Raw genomic sequence first — 16,489 nt, forward strand, 5'->3', positions numbered from 1 at the left:
TAATAGATAATAGTATAGTTATTAGTTAGGCTTTCTTAATTTTTTAAGTTTAAATTATAACTTAAAATTAGTAAACTGTATTGACAGCATTATTTGTTGAAATATTAAATAAATAAATAAATTATGAACACAATTCGATGGGTAATAAGTATAAGTTTAAATGATAATTTGTGTAATTTGTAATATGGTTTTTATAACAGCTATGTGATATATAAATAGTAGTGATCTGTCATGTTCAGTCTCGACCAAGAAGCCTCAGTGCAAAGCATTACTGCGATAGCTCTTCAGTTGTGGAAAGGGTAGATTTATTTATTTATTTAGATTTATTTTGTCATGCTGAACGTTTACATATATACATTTATACATTTGTATAACATGTGGTGTACCATTCTTCGGTCTAGATGTTACAAAAACAAAATACACATGAAGCAGCAGTTGAGCTTACATTTTGAAACATTCGTGAAGCTAATACAAATTTGTTTGATTGTAATTATTGACCATTAATATATGTATTTTGTATAACTTTCAAGATTGCCCCCAACGAGATGGGAGTCCTACCCCACCCGGATAGTTTCGACTGTTCAGATTCTGAATCATATAGTTTACAAAGAACTCCTTCGGGTTCTCTGGATCTGCTTCGACCATGGCGCGCTGAACGTTTCTCATAAGCGCGCAGGACTCTGACGTTTGCGTCTGAAAGGCAGTAGAGGAGGTGCAGAAGTTTCTCTTCCTTCGCGAACGCATCGGCAACGGTACCAAAAATTGCACGGGAGCAATACCAAGGGGCGGCTCGTTTGGTGCATCCAGCCACAACGCTGGCCGTCGATCATTCTCTGATTCTTCATCGGGCACATTTCCCAGAGCATGTTCATTTTGGTCCATGGTCTTTCAGGGGGACGGTTTGTTTTCTTTTTAACGAGTAACACGGCAGCTAGGAAGCTGCTACTTTTTTGGTTTCTTGTGTTTTTTTTTGAAATATTTAATTATGAAGTGTGTCAACAAAACGAATGTGTACTGAAGGTTGTGCAGGAATGAAAACAAGCAAACGAATACAGCGCCTTCTTTTGTTTTCAATATTAAGTTTTAAACAAGAAAGGAATGCTACAGTCGAGTGGGATCAACTCTTAAACTTGTCTTGTCACCCTAATCAAAAATATATGTATGTACTTGGTGGGGTCTAACACACAGAAGAAGGCGTGTTCTGTGTGTTACATATACATACACTCGGGTGCAGGTTATAAAAATAATGTAGACATTCAAATTCTGAAGAGCTGTTAATAGTTAAATAGATCTTTTGATGCAGTAACATAGGTTTTTATTTTCTTATAGCCACACAGCGCCTAATATCTGAATGCGTAATGAGATTACAAATATTCGGTCCAGTTCATCCCCTCTTGATGTGCTTCATTTCTGTACAGGCAAAAGTGCATCTCATACCATGTATTCCCAAGTGTGCGAAAAACAAAACTTGGCGACTAACAGAAATAGTTAGATTAACAAACAATTTCATAAGCGATAAGATACAATTATGTAGCCATTAGATACACATTCAACAGTGACAACAGAAGAACCGAAGGATTCATATCTGTGTACATATATCGACAAACGACATGAAGCCCAACTACTTGAACAGCAGCAGCAACAACAACAATGCCAGCTTTATAGACTCGTCTGCCCATTATGCTCGACCGTCGGATGTTCCCCAATGTCCCCGGCAGTCCGCTACAAATGGAGAAATGCTGTCTGACATTTGTGGGGCCTCTGCCTCCGCCTTCCCACATATACACACACACACACATACATATATATATATATATATAAGTACACACAGAATGTGAACGAGCCACCCACAATGATTGGACACGCTTTTAGCCCTCTATTTAACCCAATGGCGACTCACTTTTTCGTGTGCGGGCTGCCATCATCATTACAAGCAATTTAACTCATCGTCGTAATGTTGCCAATGCGCGCGCCACAGCTGCCCAACATTGTTGTTGCCGCTGTGTATAAAGTTGCTCTTGGCATTGTGCTTGGTTCGCCTTTGGCTTATTAAGCGAAGAGAGGAGACTGCTTGCCTGCCTGCCTGCCTGACTGCCTGTTTGTAATGATGGCACATTATGAACTGTAAATGAGCCCATTACGCCCCACATTACAATTACGGCAGATTGGCTCGCTGTCGGTTGGTTGTCCGCCCCAAGCTGGCGATTGGAAACGTAATTAATAAGCTTCAGACATGCGTTTAAATAATTATCGTGTTTTGTGAACGAAGGGAAGTAGGAAATATGAGTTTATAACAACGAAAACAAGAAATCCCTGGTGCATTGATTTACAACTCAATTAATTGAGGCGACTTTGCTCCAATTGCTACGCCAACAATTGAGGCATTTTAAACATTTCAGACAATTGGCGTGCTTTTATGGACTTATATAAATAAAGAGCGCCGGAGCGACACACACGCACACATGCAAACACACACCGATAGGGCCACGCGGAAAAAGCAAAAGCAAAAAAAAAACAAAAACGTTTTTCACGCATCCAACAAGTTACCAGCTGGCAGCATGTTGCTGGCAACATGTACCAATGCGGCGACGCAGACGCTCTCAACACTGCAAAGAAGTGGCAGCTCTCTTTCTCTCGCAGCCACACACACACACGCAACTGTGCATGTTGTTGCCATTATTGTATTAATCACTAGTGTTGTTGCCGCTGCGCGCTGCTTGCAATTTATTATGGCCGCTGCGTGTCACTGTGTGTAATCACATTGTTGCCATTTTCACTTCATTATTTTTGCTTTTCAATGTATGTATGTATGTATTCAGTACTTATTTGTATGTGTGACAGTTTTGTTTTAATGCTGCCGCTGCTGCGGCCCAACTGTGCATCCTTGGCTTCATGTTTGCGTAAGCTTTGGCGCTCTTTCATTCGCTCTGTCTCTCTCCCTCTCTCACTCTTTCTCCCTTGCTCGCTCGTCGCATGACATCCTGCTGCGTTTGTTACCTTTCGCTGGTCACTTACGCTTCGGCTGGTTAAGCAACGAGGCCAGGACACTTATAACACCGACATTAACTACATCATGCGTACTCGCCTATATACACATATACGTCCCTGGCACGACCTTGTTGTTGTAGTTAAGCAGACATTTGTGGGTGTGTGTGTGTGTATGTGTGTGTGTCTATGCTCGAGTGTGTTTGTTTTTGTCTGCGTTGCTGCGCAACAGACAATCGCACTGTAATTATTATGCCATATCCAGTGCTAATTGATTCAATGAAATATTTTCATGACATGTGTTGCAGCCATTTTGTCTGTGGAGAGTCGTGAAATGGACTGTGTGTGTGTGTGTGCGGATGTGTGTCTGCATCAGACTCTGACTTAGTCTGAGTGCCGTCATATTATCGGTCAGTTTAATGTATTTAAAGCTGCTTTTAATTTTAATTCATATATGTATGCACATAAATATGTCCTGTACTGTCCCATACACATAGTATGTATGTAAGCAGTCGGTCCACTTCACTTTAAGTTAGAAGGGTATATTGTTTTTGGTGGGGAAGCTAACAGTATAGTTCATGTATGTACGCTCAGCTTGACGAGACGAATCCAAATCGCTAAGTCCATGACTTTTCCTCGTTCAACTTGAGAGCTATCGCTTTGAATCTTTGCGTCAAGGCTTCTTTTTGGAAGACACAAATATGTCTACATCACTACACTATATAGCTGCCATAGACTGGGTTTGAAGAAGAATTTCTATTTTTTGCCCCATACAGAGACAGACGGGCAGGTGACCATTCTTCCCCACATAGAACCTTTTGTTTTGTGCGCATTTAAACATATTTAGATTTCTTGTCTTTCATTCTTCTCCAATTTTCAAATTATCGTCTCGTGAATTATATGCTCCAATATTTTCGAAATAATTATAAAGTCATGCCTTTTTTAATTTTTTGTATCAGCAGTGTTTTTATTTAACACTGTCCATCGTTGACAATCATTAAATTTGTCCGTACGCTGTTGTCCTGCCTTTTTTAAATGCTACCAGAACTAAGATAGGTATGTAAATGTTTGTATTTTGATTTAAGAAAAACTTGGACCCGTTAAAACTAAAAAGTGTAAATATGTTTTCCTAGTTATAACCGTATCTCATTCTCTTTTCATAATATGAGTCATCGCACATCTCACAACTATGCATGGGAAAGTAAGCAAATAGATCCCATGATTAGCCTATAGGGGGCAGACGCCCAAGTGGATGGACGGACGGCTTCGGCATGCTTTAAATTAAGAATTTATATACTTTGTAGAGCTGGAGATACTTCCTTCTTCCTCCTACTTCATGTACTTTAAACAAACTTAATATACCCTTTTTAACTTTTGGGTACAGTATATAAATAGAAATATATTTTTGAAGGGTGAGGCATGTTTCTCGCACGAGCCTCCACAAACATAAAATAATTAACATATTTTTATTAAAAGTGTATGGTATGGATGTGTCTACCGCAATATATTTGTTTCTGCCTACAACATACCTACACCAAACCTCCTTCTGCCTGTTGTACAGGTTTGGGATATAGATAAAAGAATACTGGAGAATTATGACTGCATCGTACCTATCTGTGCTGTTTTGTTGATGTTTGGCTCAAAAAGAGCTGAGATTCTAGACTAACAAGAGAGAACGATACAGTCGAGCAAGCCCGACAGTGTAATACCCTGTACCTAGGTAAACTTCCGTCACTGAGTTATATGCGCCCAAAGCAGCAGCAAAAAGAGGAAGAAGAAGAGCGAACTTGTTGCTGCAGTTTGTGGGGGTTGTACTGGCGAGAATTTGTTTCGCTAATAACTTTTCTTAGAATCAACAGAATTGAATAAAAATTTAAACAACAGTAGATATTTATTTATAAATTTGTGTGTTTGGTTTAGGTAGCATTTGAAATGTGGACGCTATTGACGAAATTCTGCAGCGGGGGAAGGGGGGGAAAATTAAAAAATAAAAAATAAACTCGTCCTTACTCGGATCTAGGAGAATCTGGATGCCAACTTTGGTTATTCTAGCTTTTATAGTTTCTGAGATCCTCGCGTTCATCCAGACGGACGGACAGACGGACGGACATGTCTAGATCGATTTCTCTCGTCATGCTGATCAAGAATATATATACTTTATGGGGTCGGAGATGCTTCCTTCTGTATGTTACATACTTTGCACAAACCTAATATACCCTTTTTACCCTACGGGTACAGGGTATAAAAATTAATGCCTGTAGATGAACTAAAGTGAATTTATTTGAACACTACATACAATTTCTGACTCGGTGCCAAAACATTCCTGAAATATTTGTGATTTAAAGTAATGTAGCTTTCATGCGCATTTGTCAGCATTGTCTTCAGCCACTTGAGTCATTTACTGCAGCCGGCTAATTAAATTGAAATATTATTGCATTTAATTACTGAAAGGCATTTGCCATAATTCTGTCGCTGATATTTAGTTCCATGAGTAACTCGCGCTCGCTCCGACTTTGCTTTGGCTGCCCATAAAATGTCAACTGCATTAGCATCATCATTATCAACGACGCGTCGGCAACACTTTTGGCTCCCAAGGCAACAGTTTTAGACCGGCAATCGCGAGAGCGGCCCACTATAGTGCCACATAGGGCCTTTGGGGCCTTTGATCTGTGCAGCAGCCAGCCGAGCCGGGGTCGACGGCGTTGCGCTTGTTAAATTCAATATAGGCATGCATATTTTTTATAGCATCTTCGTAGAGCTGCGTGTGTATTTCCATTTTAATTACTCTTGCGCTATTTTCGTGTTGTCAAACCCAAAACTAATGTGGTCCAACAACAGCAACAATAACAACAACGATCATAACAACACCAGCAGCAAGAACGCCGGCTGCCTGCATTTGTGCAGCATCTTCTTATTTTTACTAGGTGTTAATTTATTTTTAATTTTTATTATTTATCTACGCTGCACGATCTCTGCCTGCCAGCGCTCCTCCCCGTCGTCGGTATGTGCCAGCGTCGACGCCGACGCCAGCCAGCATCAAAGAGACGTGCTAGAACGTCGAGTGGATCACCATACACCCGTAGTCCACATGTTGCCGCCCGCTGCTGACGATGCCTGCCATTCCATCATCATACCGTTGACGTGTCTATTGCATGCCACCATCGGCACTGCCATTGGGCAGACGCTCATTTTGCTGGGCACTCGAATGCAATTAATATCATTTTTATGTTCTAATGACATTCGTTGCGCTGCATTTCGAATGCATTTAGTGGCCTGTGCACTGTTCCCTGCTCACTGCTCCCTGCTCCCTTCCAACAAACGTCAACATCCCTCAAAACGGCGGGGCAGGCACGAATCTTTCAAGTTGTAAAAACGCTATTAAATTGGCATCGAAGTGCATGCCAACCAGCACCCTCTCTTTCCCCCGCTACTGCTCTTCTTATGAGACTCACTCAACGATCACTCAACGACCAGTCAGTCAGTCAGTCGGTAGCTGGGCTCCGGCTGCCATAAATTGTTGGTGCTTCGTAGGGCGTCCATTAATGGGCTGGCGAACGGTTCGCCTGCTGGCCATGCCCTCAGGCAGCATTCTTTTTTCTTCTTGTTTATTGGCTTTAATTAATTTGTATGTTTTTATTTCAATTTTAGAAGAAAAAGAAATATTTTCATACGCTTTACGCGAACTGAAATTGTTTTGGTAAAAATATCATAAATATTTCGTTAAAAACTCGCAACATTTTTATTGTTGTGTACACTTTTCGGGCTTGGCCGTTCCTGCTCGTGGGCATTGGCTCGTAAAATTCGTAAAAGATACATATAACAGAATGAAAATTATAATTTTATTGCACTACGCACAAATTTAGAAAGTAGTCCCGGGGCATATGGAAGTGGGATGGGAAGGGAACGGCCGGGCAGGTAGGGCAACAGGCAACTACTCTGCTACTGTCTACGGGCGTACGGAAGCGGCCAGCTATCATGATTGGAATTTTAATGTACTAATAAAAGCTAATTAAATGTTTAAGTGCGCCACTTAAGCAGTTAACGCCGCCCGTGGGCTGCCGAATAGCCGATCAAGTCGATCAGAGTTATACGCATTTAACAAAAAATAAAGAGAGAGAGAGATTTCCCCGCAAGAAATGCGTCGCGATAATAATGACATGCAGCTCCCTTTACTCAATTAACGAAGCTGGGCAACTCTTTGACATAGTAGTGGATTTATACCTCAGTTGTATGCTAAATGAACAAGTTCCAAAAACAATTGCTCTCTCTCTTGGTAAGCCAAAAAAATTATTTTGATTGATGCTCGATACTGCCCAGTATTTGACTCCGGTTAGATGTGTTTATATAACTCCTTAAGCTGAAACACCCTCCCAGAGGGAGTCGACTAATGACATTACTATAGTCCCGTACCTTGCCGTAATCTTCCATAACCACGTTGTCTGTCTTGGCACTTTGATCATGGCTCTAAGGTGAGGGCTGAATCACGGTGTCACGCAGCCAGCTGATCTTCGGCGCTGGCCAAGTTGAGGGCACTCCAAAAGAATCCACTTGCAAACGGAGCTTCCGTGGTACCAGACCACAGCACAGCTTATTTAGCGTAGCCCAGGTGTACGGATCTATGGCCGGATGGTTCAACCCCTTCTTCGTCACTTGTGGAAACAACAGAATGAGGAAAATTACGGCATCAAACAAAACGAACAAAAAGGCTTCCGGCCCTCCTCACAGGTCGGGAGGAAGAAACACTCTGGCAATGAAAAGAGCAAAGACAATTTATTATTAAGCTGCACTAATTATTACTCTTTTTTCATAACAATCATTTGGATCTATTCATTTCTACGATTTGTCAATAAATTAGGTATTTATCCGAATACCTTCGGGACAGTAATTCTAATTTGGCTTCGGGGTAGCTTAATCAAAGAATCTGGCGTTTTAAGAAGAAAATCAGATGAAGCTGACAAGCAATCAATATTTTGCACCATAATAAATAGAGTTGTAGTTGGAACACGTACACGTACTTTTTAAAAGAGCCTATGAAGTAGTGTAATTCATAAATCTTACTGGCTAAGTATATAAGAGCTGGATACCAAAAATTGCTTTGAACACTAGTTTTGAGAAATATGGCTTTAGTCGATAGATAATATTTAGCAACTACAAAGTTTACTTTATTTATTGATTAATTAACGTGAAACTAGATATTTCCTAGTTATTTAAATTCGCGTGGGGATGCAAGCGTTTACTGCAGGAGCCTGAAACCTGCAATCTGCTAAAAAAGACAATTCATTCGAATAGGTAAGCTGTTGAACAAACGAATGCATTATTGATGAGTTCAAAATCAAACAAAAGCGTAAAGCTCTTCACATAATTTCATCAAATAGTTTTGTTAACTGAATTTTATTCGGATCCACCCTCCACTCTAGATGAACAGAAGCAAGAGCAGATAGAAATGAAACAGCAAACAACTTGCCTGTGCATTTATAGCCATGTTTGTATACTATATATATTTATGTGTCTATTAATGTGTGTATGCATAAGTACATACGGGTAAATGTATATACATACTACACTGTATGTGGGAGCGTCGCAATTGACACTCAACACCACAAAATTATTTTAATTGTCTGTATTTTGAATAAAGGCATTTGCTGGTTGCCAACGCAGCAACGCTGTCTTCGGGAAACTGCCCCCCACCCCCTTCCCCCACTCAGCGCTCCGTTGACAGCAGCAACCGAAGGCGAGAGCCGTCTTCTGAAAGGAAAAGCATTGTTGTTGCTGCACCGTTGCTGTGTCTCCCAGCCGAAGGCAGAACCTGCAGCAGGAGTAGATAAAGAGGTAGAGGTAGATGTGGGGGTGGGGGTGGGAGTGGGGGTGGTGGTGGAGGGAGTGGAGGGAGCGGCAGAGGCGAAAGCCACGTCTGCATCTCTTTAACGTTAACGATGAATGCGTGGCAATTCTGACTTCTTGCAGCCGCATTTCGAGTGGCACTGCCGCCTAGTCGGTCTGTCCCTGTCCGAGTGGCCGCCCCCTTTTTTGCCTTTTCGTCAAACACAACAAATCGTTTTCATTCCTCGCAAAGCATTTTCAAAATTGATGCGGTGTCTGCGTTTAGGTGGAAAATTGAATTTTCATTTCATTTTCAACTCGCACTCGTCTGTGCCCTCCCCTCGCCCTTCCAACATCGTCGGCAAAAGACGCAACGTCTGTCGTAACGCTTGGGGTGTGTTAACTTAAATTTGATGAGGTTGAGGTATTTGAATAAATTGTTGGATGCGTTCTGTTTGACATTTTGTTATTTTTGTTGTTGATTGGTGAGGTCCCCCAAAAATTCTCGTAGGTGCGAGTCGCTGTGCAACGCACCCACTCAGTTGTGCCGCACATTTTGGCGCCCCCTTAGGCACCTGCGGCTACTGACGGTGGATTTTAAAATATACGGCCCAGTCCCAAAGCATAAATCTTGAGTGGAAATGTGCAGCAATATTATGAAAATGCATTAATAAACTCATTCGGGTTGCTTTAATTGCCAAGCCAAAAGGTTAAGAGATTAATAAACATGATTTTGAAAGCGTACATATATATTTTTAGATTTAACAGATGCGTCCCGCTATTTGCTTTATATATCCTTTCTTGACGCAGAGGCGATAGCAGGGTTTGACATTCAGCTAAAATACAGATCAATTAGTAATCCTGTCGCTGTTCTAGGCGTGCTGTTTCGATCTATATAGATCGTAAGACTGCTTGAGCGCAGACTGGTGGTACATTAATTGCAACTTAGGTCTCGAATTGAATTAGTTTTTAAACAATCACCAATGCACCGCTTCAAAAAGTAATATAGAGAATAGAATATTGAGTATTACTATGCCGTAAAAGCAACGCGATAATCTTTCAATTTAAATGTATAAGCTTATACTTGTAGGTCAAGTCCTCTAGTAACATCTTTCATGATCTTCTAAAACTCGTCTTTTTGAAAGTCTAGAGACACAGCAATATTATTTAAGTTGCAAAAGATTATACATTTTTCCCTAAATCAACAAAATCAAATATCGAAAGTCTGCTCAGACTTGAAATTTGTAACCGTGTGCCGGCCAGTTATGCCCTATAATGTCAAAGATTATTGAAGAACTAACAGCTAAAAAGTAAAGTCAATTTTGATTAAATTGTTAATTCTAAATCTAAATACATAACTTATTCTTTTTGTTCCCTCAAACGGGGCAAAAACTTGGCACGGCACAGAAACTATTTAGATAGATTTTTAAAATTCCAAAGCACCTTGTTACAAACCATTTCGATGGATATAAAATTGGGATCTTATTTAATTGCTTGTTAGCTCCATTCACTTTGTTTTCTCATACAAAAATACGCTTGAAACGGTTGAGCTAATCATGCATCAAATGTTGCTAATTGTTCCATGCTTTAATAGATCAGATTGCCTGTTTTATTGGAGGTGATGGAGATCTGCCGGAACAGCTCAACCTCAACCTTAGGCTCGGTCTCGTTTTCCCGCTGCTGTTCGGTAGGTGCATACTTATTATCAGCCGATCTCATTTATTGCTCTTGATTAATTAAGCCTACGGCTGCCCATTTAATTGCTGCCTCCAGTCTCCAGTCTGGCGACAAGCGACAAAGCTCAAAAGAATCGAGGAGTCCAAGAGCGGAGGGCGAAGGGCGTGCAACGCACCAAGACAAGTCAAGCGAGGCAAGCCAAAGAGCACACAGCACCAACATGCCGCGTCTCGTGCAGCTTCCGTTTTGTTAGCCCCTCCCCTTCCACTTCCACTTCATAGCCCTATTGTCTGCGTCTCCGTCTGCGTCTCCTCAGTCTCTGCCTCAGCCTCAGTCTCTGCCTCTGCCTCTGCCTCAGCCTCGGTCTCTGCCTGTCGGCACTTAAACGACTGCAACATTCTTTGCTGACAACGCCGTAATTAAAATTCAATTGCAATTAAAAGTGCGCACGCAAACGACGAACGGCGCGCAAAATGAAACGCAGGCGCTGCCAAAAGGCGTACGGCCTATGGTGGGCCGAAGGCAGAGGAGGGGAACGGAGGAGCGAGGAGGGGGGAATTGCAAGGCAGAGGCCGCATAGCGCGAATTTGTCGCAAACGCCAACTCTCTGACAAGGCAAATTCCGTTGTCGCGTGGGGGCGAGGGCGACCATTGCAGAGTATCGGGCCGCCGATGATTAGCTTGCAACTTATGCTTGCGGCATGTTGCAAAGCTTTAAAATACTCCAGCATTGTGTGTTTATTGCCAAATGGCTCCGATACACGAGAAGCGGCGACTAAGGCGGAATAATTTTGGGTAATGAACTGGAAACCACTCACTAAGCGAATAAAGTCGAGGCAAATTCTCGACAATTCAATGGCAATTATGGCTTGGCCTGGGAAAAGGTATTATTCTTGTTGTTCATTTGTGTTTATATTTGTCTTCTTTTCTTGTTATTGTCGCTTCGGGGAAAAGAAAACTTGCTTATCTGTGTATTTATTAACAAACGAAACTGCGAATTCTAACTGTTAATATATGTATATATGTATGTACATTACACAATACATTATTATGAGTGATGTACAAAGACAACAACAAGATTGACGGGCTAGAGTTGTGCGGGTTTGACTTTACTTTTAATTACCATTCAGCATTTCTCTAAATACTTGTACAAGCCAAAACAGCAGTAGACCTGGACTAATGCATAATTCTTAATGTTCATAACAAGATAAGTCGATCTTGTCTCGACTTGTCCGCTTAGTCGTCCATCTAAGAAAGCGAAGTGCCCCTGACTGCTGCTTTGGACGTGTCGATTCGTTTAGTCATGCGGATCTAACTCAAATTTGAGAGCATTCAGCTTTTGTAGCGCCCGAAAAGTTTAATTAACTCGTATATACTCGAATATTACTGATCAGCACCATGTCTGTCTGTCTGTCTGTATATGAGCATCGATAACGGAAAAAGTAAGAGTTTGTGTCATTGACTTGGTAATCCGGGAGAGGGAAATCCACCCACTCACACTGACTTTTTGATGAACGGGTAGTTCCTGTAACACTTGGAATGAAAGAATGACCTCAAATTGTTCCAAGTTCACCTTAAAATCACGAACTTAATGTAAAATTAAATTATTTAAAAACCAAGCCGTCTACAGAGTATGTAAGACTTAACTTGTTCTTACTGTTATCGCTGCTGTTTTCATTGCCGTTCCCAATAGCTTTTTCTGAAATTGTTTTTGTTCCCGTTAACAGCGGTGGTCAGCAAAAAGGTTGAGTTATTTGGAAATGCAGAATTAATACGAAGTGTAAACAATCGAGTCAGTGGACGGTGAGCTCCGAATGTTGGTGATTTTGTTGCTTTCGAACTTCATTTTTTGACGGTGCACTGCGCGGTGTGGGGACTGCGCGGTGTGGGGCCTTAATATTCATTGGTACTTACGTTTTGTACTTATTTATGCATACATATGTATGTAAATCGCCATGGACAGCATTATAGGTATTGAGTTGAAATTAGTTTGTGAAAAAAGTTTATTAAGTTCGAAAGCAACGACGAATTTTATTAGAAACTAATAAATATGTAGATTTAGGTAGGATTAGATATAGAGTGACAGATTTCTGAAGTAGGTTGGTACGTATCTCTGGGCATTGTCAGTGAAGACTTGAAAATAACTGTGCTGGGAGAGTCCGTGATAAAGACGAGATCAACCATTGTGCATTCCCGTAGACAAATTCAACATCAACCTTCATTACTACAAGTATATGTATGAAAAGTTTTAAAGAGAGATCAAGATATGGTGTATTCTTCCAGATAATTTGGTTCTAGTAAAAATATGTGTGTAACACTTCTACAGTGAGTATGTAAATGCATACATACATATGTGGAAGGACAGCATAAATGATGCAATTATGCTGCCATATTCGGTCCAATTCATAAAATGATTCGTTCACTCACAGCCCCACACATGGGCTCGAGGCCAATAGCCCCGTAGAATTGTCACGGCACATTTATAAAAATAATTCTTAAATATTTTTATCAATTACGCTGTCCAGTTGCAGGGAAATTGTGGCACAGTGCCGGCAGCGTCGACTTTTTGAGGGGGACATCAGAGGAGGCTGAGAGCAGAGGTAAGATCGCTGCTTTTGCCATTTCAATTATGTTGATATTAATTTTCATATTTAATTTAACGCGAAAAGACAAACACAAACGCTGAAGCCCACGACGACACTTACACGCAAACGCACAGACAAATAGACAGACAGACCGACAGAGAGGCAGGCAGACTGAATGAAAAGCGCGAGAAAAATGGGAAAATGCAACAGCATTCGGCAACATTTGCGAAATCCATTTTGCAGTAAAAACCACATGCATTATTTAATTTTTAAGTGAAATCAATTACGAGCGTACGTTAAGCGAGGCGGCAGGGTGGCTTTTGATGTTGAATGGCAAATGGCAGCAAGGTTTGATGGCACTGGGAGAGGCACTGGGGAGAGGCACTTGGAGAGGGGTGTGGGGGTAGAGAAGGCGAAGTGTGTGGATTGCGTGCCGTGTGGGGGCGACGGAAGTGCGCATAAATGCAATTTCAGTCGAATAAATAAATAAAAATATTTTGTGCCATTAAATTTCAATTAATAACGGCGTAAACCTGCGCACACAAACAAGCATTCACCTACACGTACATATGTACCTATGTGTGTAGTACAGACATACATACTTGTATATGTACAGTATCCGCATAATGCGGACACGTAGCGCAGATTCTGCTGCAACTACCCTCCAGTTCGGTTGGTTTAGCGGCAGCTTGTTCGTTACTAATTAATTGATAATTGGTGGTGTACTCTTAGTTAAACGCCGACGGTACCGCTCCATGTACAGAGTCGATATTCATATGTAAGGCGTGTTGCAAAACTATAGAACCACTTCAAAAATTGCGATTGCTTAAAAACGACTGACTGTACAACAATGTTCTGCGAAAATGTGTTCAAGACAAAATAAGGAAGAAATAACGGTATTTGGTAAAAATAAAAAAGTATAAAAAGAGGAGCATTAATTATGCTCTGTACATGAAATGTACAAGAGTATATTAGGTTTGCGGGAGCTGTAAATGTAACAGGCAGAAGGAGGCGTGGCAGACCCCACAAAGTATATATATTCTTGATCAGCATGACGAGACGAGTCGATCTAGCCCTGTCTGTCTGTCTGTCCGTCTGTATGAACACCTGGATCTCAGAGATTATAAGGGATAGAGACACCAAATTTTGCACAAAGATGCGTTATGTGTGTATTCTATACGAGTTTGTTTTATTTTTTTGATTTTCCCCCCACTTCCCCCCTATGGGGGTTTTCCCGATTTTCCATTCGTATAATCGCCTATATCTCGGAGACTATAAGACCTAGGAACACCAAATTTTAGTCCCAGATGCCTTATGTGAATATGCAGAAAATGTATATTTTGGAATTCCCCTCCCTCCCCCCTCTACCCCGCAAATGCGATTTTCTCTAACTCCCGTAATTCTTGGAATTTCGAACTAAAATTTTGGAAATACCCCCAGTTGGTTATTATGTGTCCGTATGCCAAATTTCATTATGATAGACCGATTTAACAAGAAGTTATAGCCATAAATATATTTGCTGATGCAGCGCTGCTGCAGCGCTGCTCAAGCGCTGCCCGCGGCTGTTGTTGATGTTGCTGTTTGGTTGACTGCGAAAATGCTTACACAGACACGAATAGATGCGCATAGGCATACATACACTCACACAGACGCAATTGCTATGTAAATGTTCAATTATACACCCTTTACGTGAGTTCGAATACCGAGAGAGGTAAAATCGATCAAATTTTTTTTGTTTATTTTCTTAATTTTTTTTAATTTCTATATTTATTCTAAACATATGTACAGAGTATTTCAAAGTCGGGACACCCGACTTTAGCTTTTTTACTTGTTTTCAATATATTTTTATGATTTTTTTTCGAGGTCAATCGAAAAATGCACATTTTAAATTTGGTCATCAGGTTAGCACACGTCATTTGTTTTGAATTTTTAAAACCGTTTTTAATAAGAACTAATTTGTAAACTTATATAGTAAATAATTTAAACACTTCATTATAATTTTAAAAAATGAGGCGGTCCTTCCTTGTTGAGAGTAATCTCATGTATCCAATTTAATTAATCGTTAAGTTTATTTAACAAATTTAACGATTGTCCACGATGGACTGTTTTAAATAAAAACACTCAGCTGATAACAATATATCTAATTTGTAAGCAGTTCATACAACCAATATAAAGAAATGGATGACTTTTGGTAGAATACTGTCTGCCAGATGCGTAGCCTTTGCGAACCAGCCATCCCCACACGTTTTCTATTATATTGATGTCCGGTGAGTAAGGCGGCCGCTTCAATAAATCGACATTTGTGCTTCAATCCAAGATTTGATCACCAGGTCAGTATGAATCGAAGCATTGTCGTGTTGAAAGCATCCAAGACAATCACCAAGCACATTTTTGAAATGGGGAAAAGCAGTTTTCAATACGTTTTTATAAGTGTTTGCATTCATATTCGTGTTCAAACAACTCGCACGTAACAAAACATGAGCTGGCTCCCCGCACCATTACACCGCCCACACGACTATGATGCTCCTTCTTCCGAAGATCATGGAAATAAAAATGGTATCAATCGCATCATTCCAAATCACATCCGAAAAGAAAACAAAGCTCCAATCAAAATGTAAGCAGAGTTTGATTTAATCGTATTGCCTTCCGAGCATAGTTAATTGGTGGGTTTTTCTTTAGTTTTAATCTTTTCAAATGTGGAGTATTCCTTAACACCATTTAAACAGCAGACAAGGTGGCTTCAAAACCAACATTTGCCCTGATCTTGGCAGTCGATTCATGAGAGTTGGATGCTTCTCTCAACATTACTCTTTTATCAGCATCGGAAATCACTTTATTACCACCGGATTTATTATTTGTATACATTTACTTGTATCCCCACATTTTAAGTAAGAAATTGTACATAACTTATCCACTTCTGCAGACCTTTTTTGCTATTTCAGTTATTGAAAGAAAATAGATCACTTGAGCAGTAAAAAAACTTTCGTTTCAATACCTGTTCAAATTCCAAAGATAAATGAAAAACCAACTTCATGTCCTAACCTGATGACGCAAAAATGAAGCACCCTTTTCGATTGAAAAGAAAAGAAAACAGCAAAAACCATATAATGGTATATTGTTATCACTTGTTCGCTTTGTCAGTGATAGTGCACACAAAAGTGAGAAAAATAGAAGGTAAAAAAGTTGCTTAAAGTTAACAACAACAAAATCAGAAGCAATTATATTTGGCTGATGTAGGCGTGCTAACCTGAGGAAGTGCAGTGTATGTATATGCGAGCATGTACTTTTTTGCGGCCATAATCATAAATGTATTTGGGAACTCTTTCATCTTAATATATGTATGTATAACAAATTAATTTCTGTCTATATCCATCTATATTTTGAAATTTTGTCATCTGTTCAAGATGAAGAAATAATTTCCA

At 40.3% G+C, this 16,489-nt stretch overlaps 1 protein-coding gene across 1 annotated transcript; it reads right to left on the reverse strand.

The window, feature by feature from the left end:
* Nucleotides 1-283: 283 nt before the first annotated feature.
* LOC115621583 (male-specific protein scotti) lies at nucleotides 284-1,013 on the reverse strand. Its single transcript, XM_030515274.1, has one exon. It carries the CDS (start codon nucleotides 880-882, stop codon nucleotides 526-528), a length of 357 nt encoding a protein of 118 aa, XP_030371134.1. The 5' UTR covers nucleotides 883-1,013; the 3' UTR covers nucleotides 284-525.
* Nucleotides 1,014-16,489: the final 15,476 nt, after the last annotated feature.

The sequence above is a fragment of the Scaptodrosophila lebanonensis genome, unplaced genomic scaffold, assembly GCF_003285725.1.
Source record: "Scaptodrosophila lebanonensis strain 11010-0011.00,11010-0021.00 unplaced genomic scaffold, SlebRS2 tig00000024-arrow-pilon, whole genome shotgun sequence".
Lineage (NCBI taxonomy): Eukaryota > Metazoa > Arthropoda > Insecta > Diptera > Drosophilidae > Scaptodrosophila > Scaptodrosophila lebanonensis.

Bases quoted from the DNA above. Each gene is read 5' to 3' on its own strand.
- LOC115621583 (XM_030515274.1), bottom strand. From the start codon at position 882: ATGGACCAAAATGAACATGCTCTGGGAAATGTGCCCGATGAAGAATCA.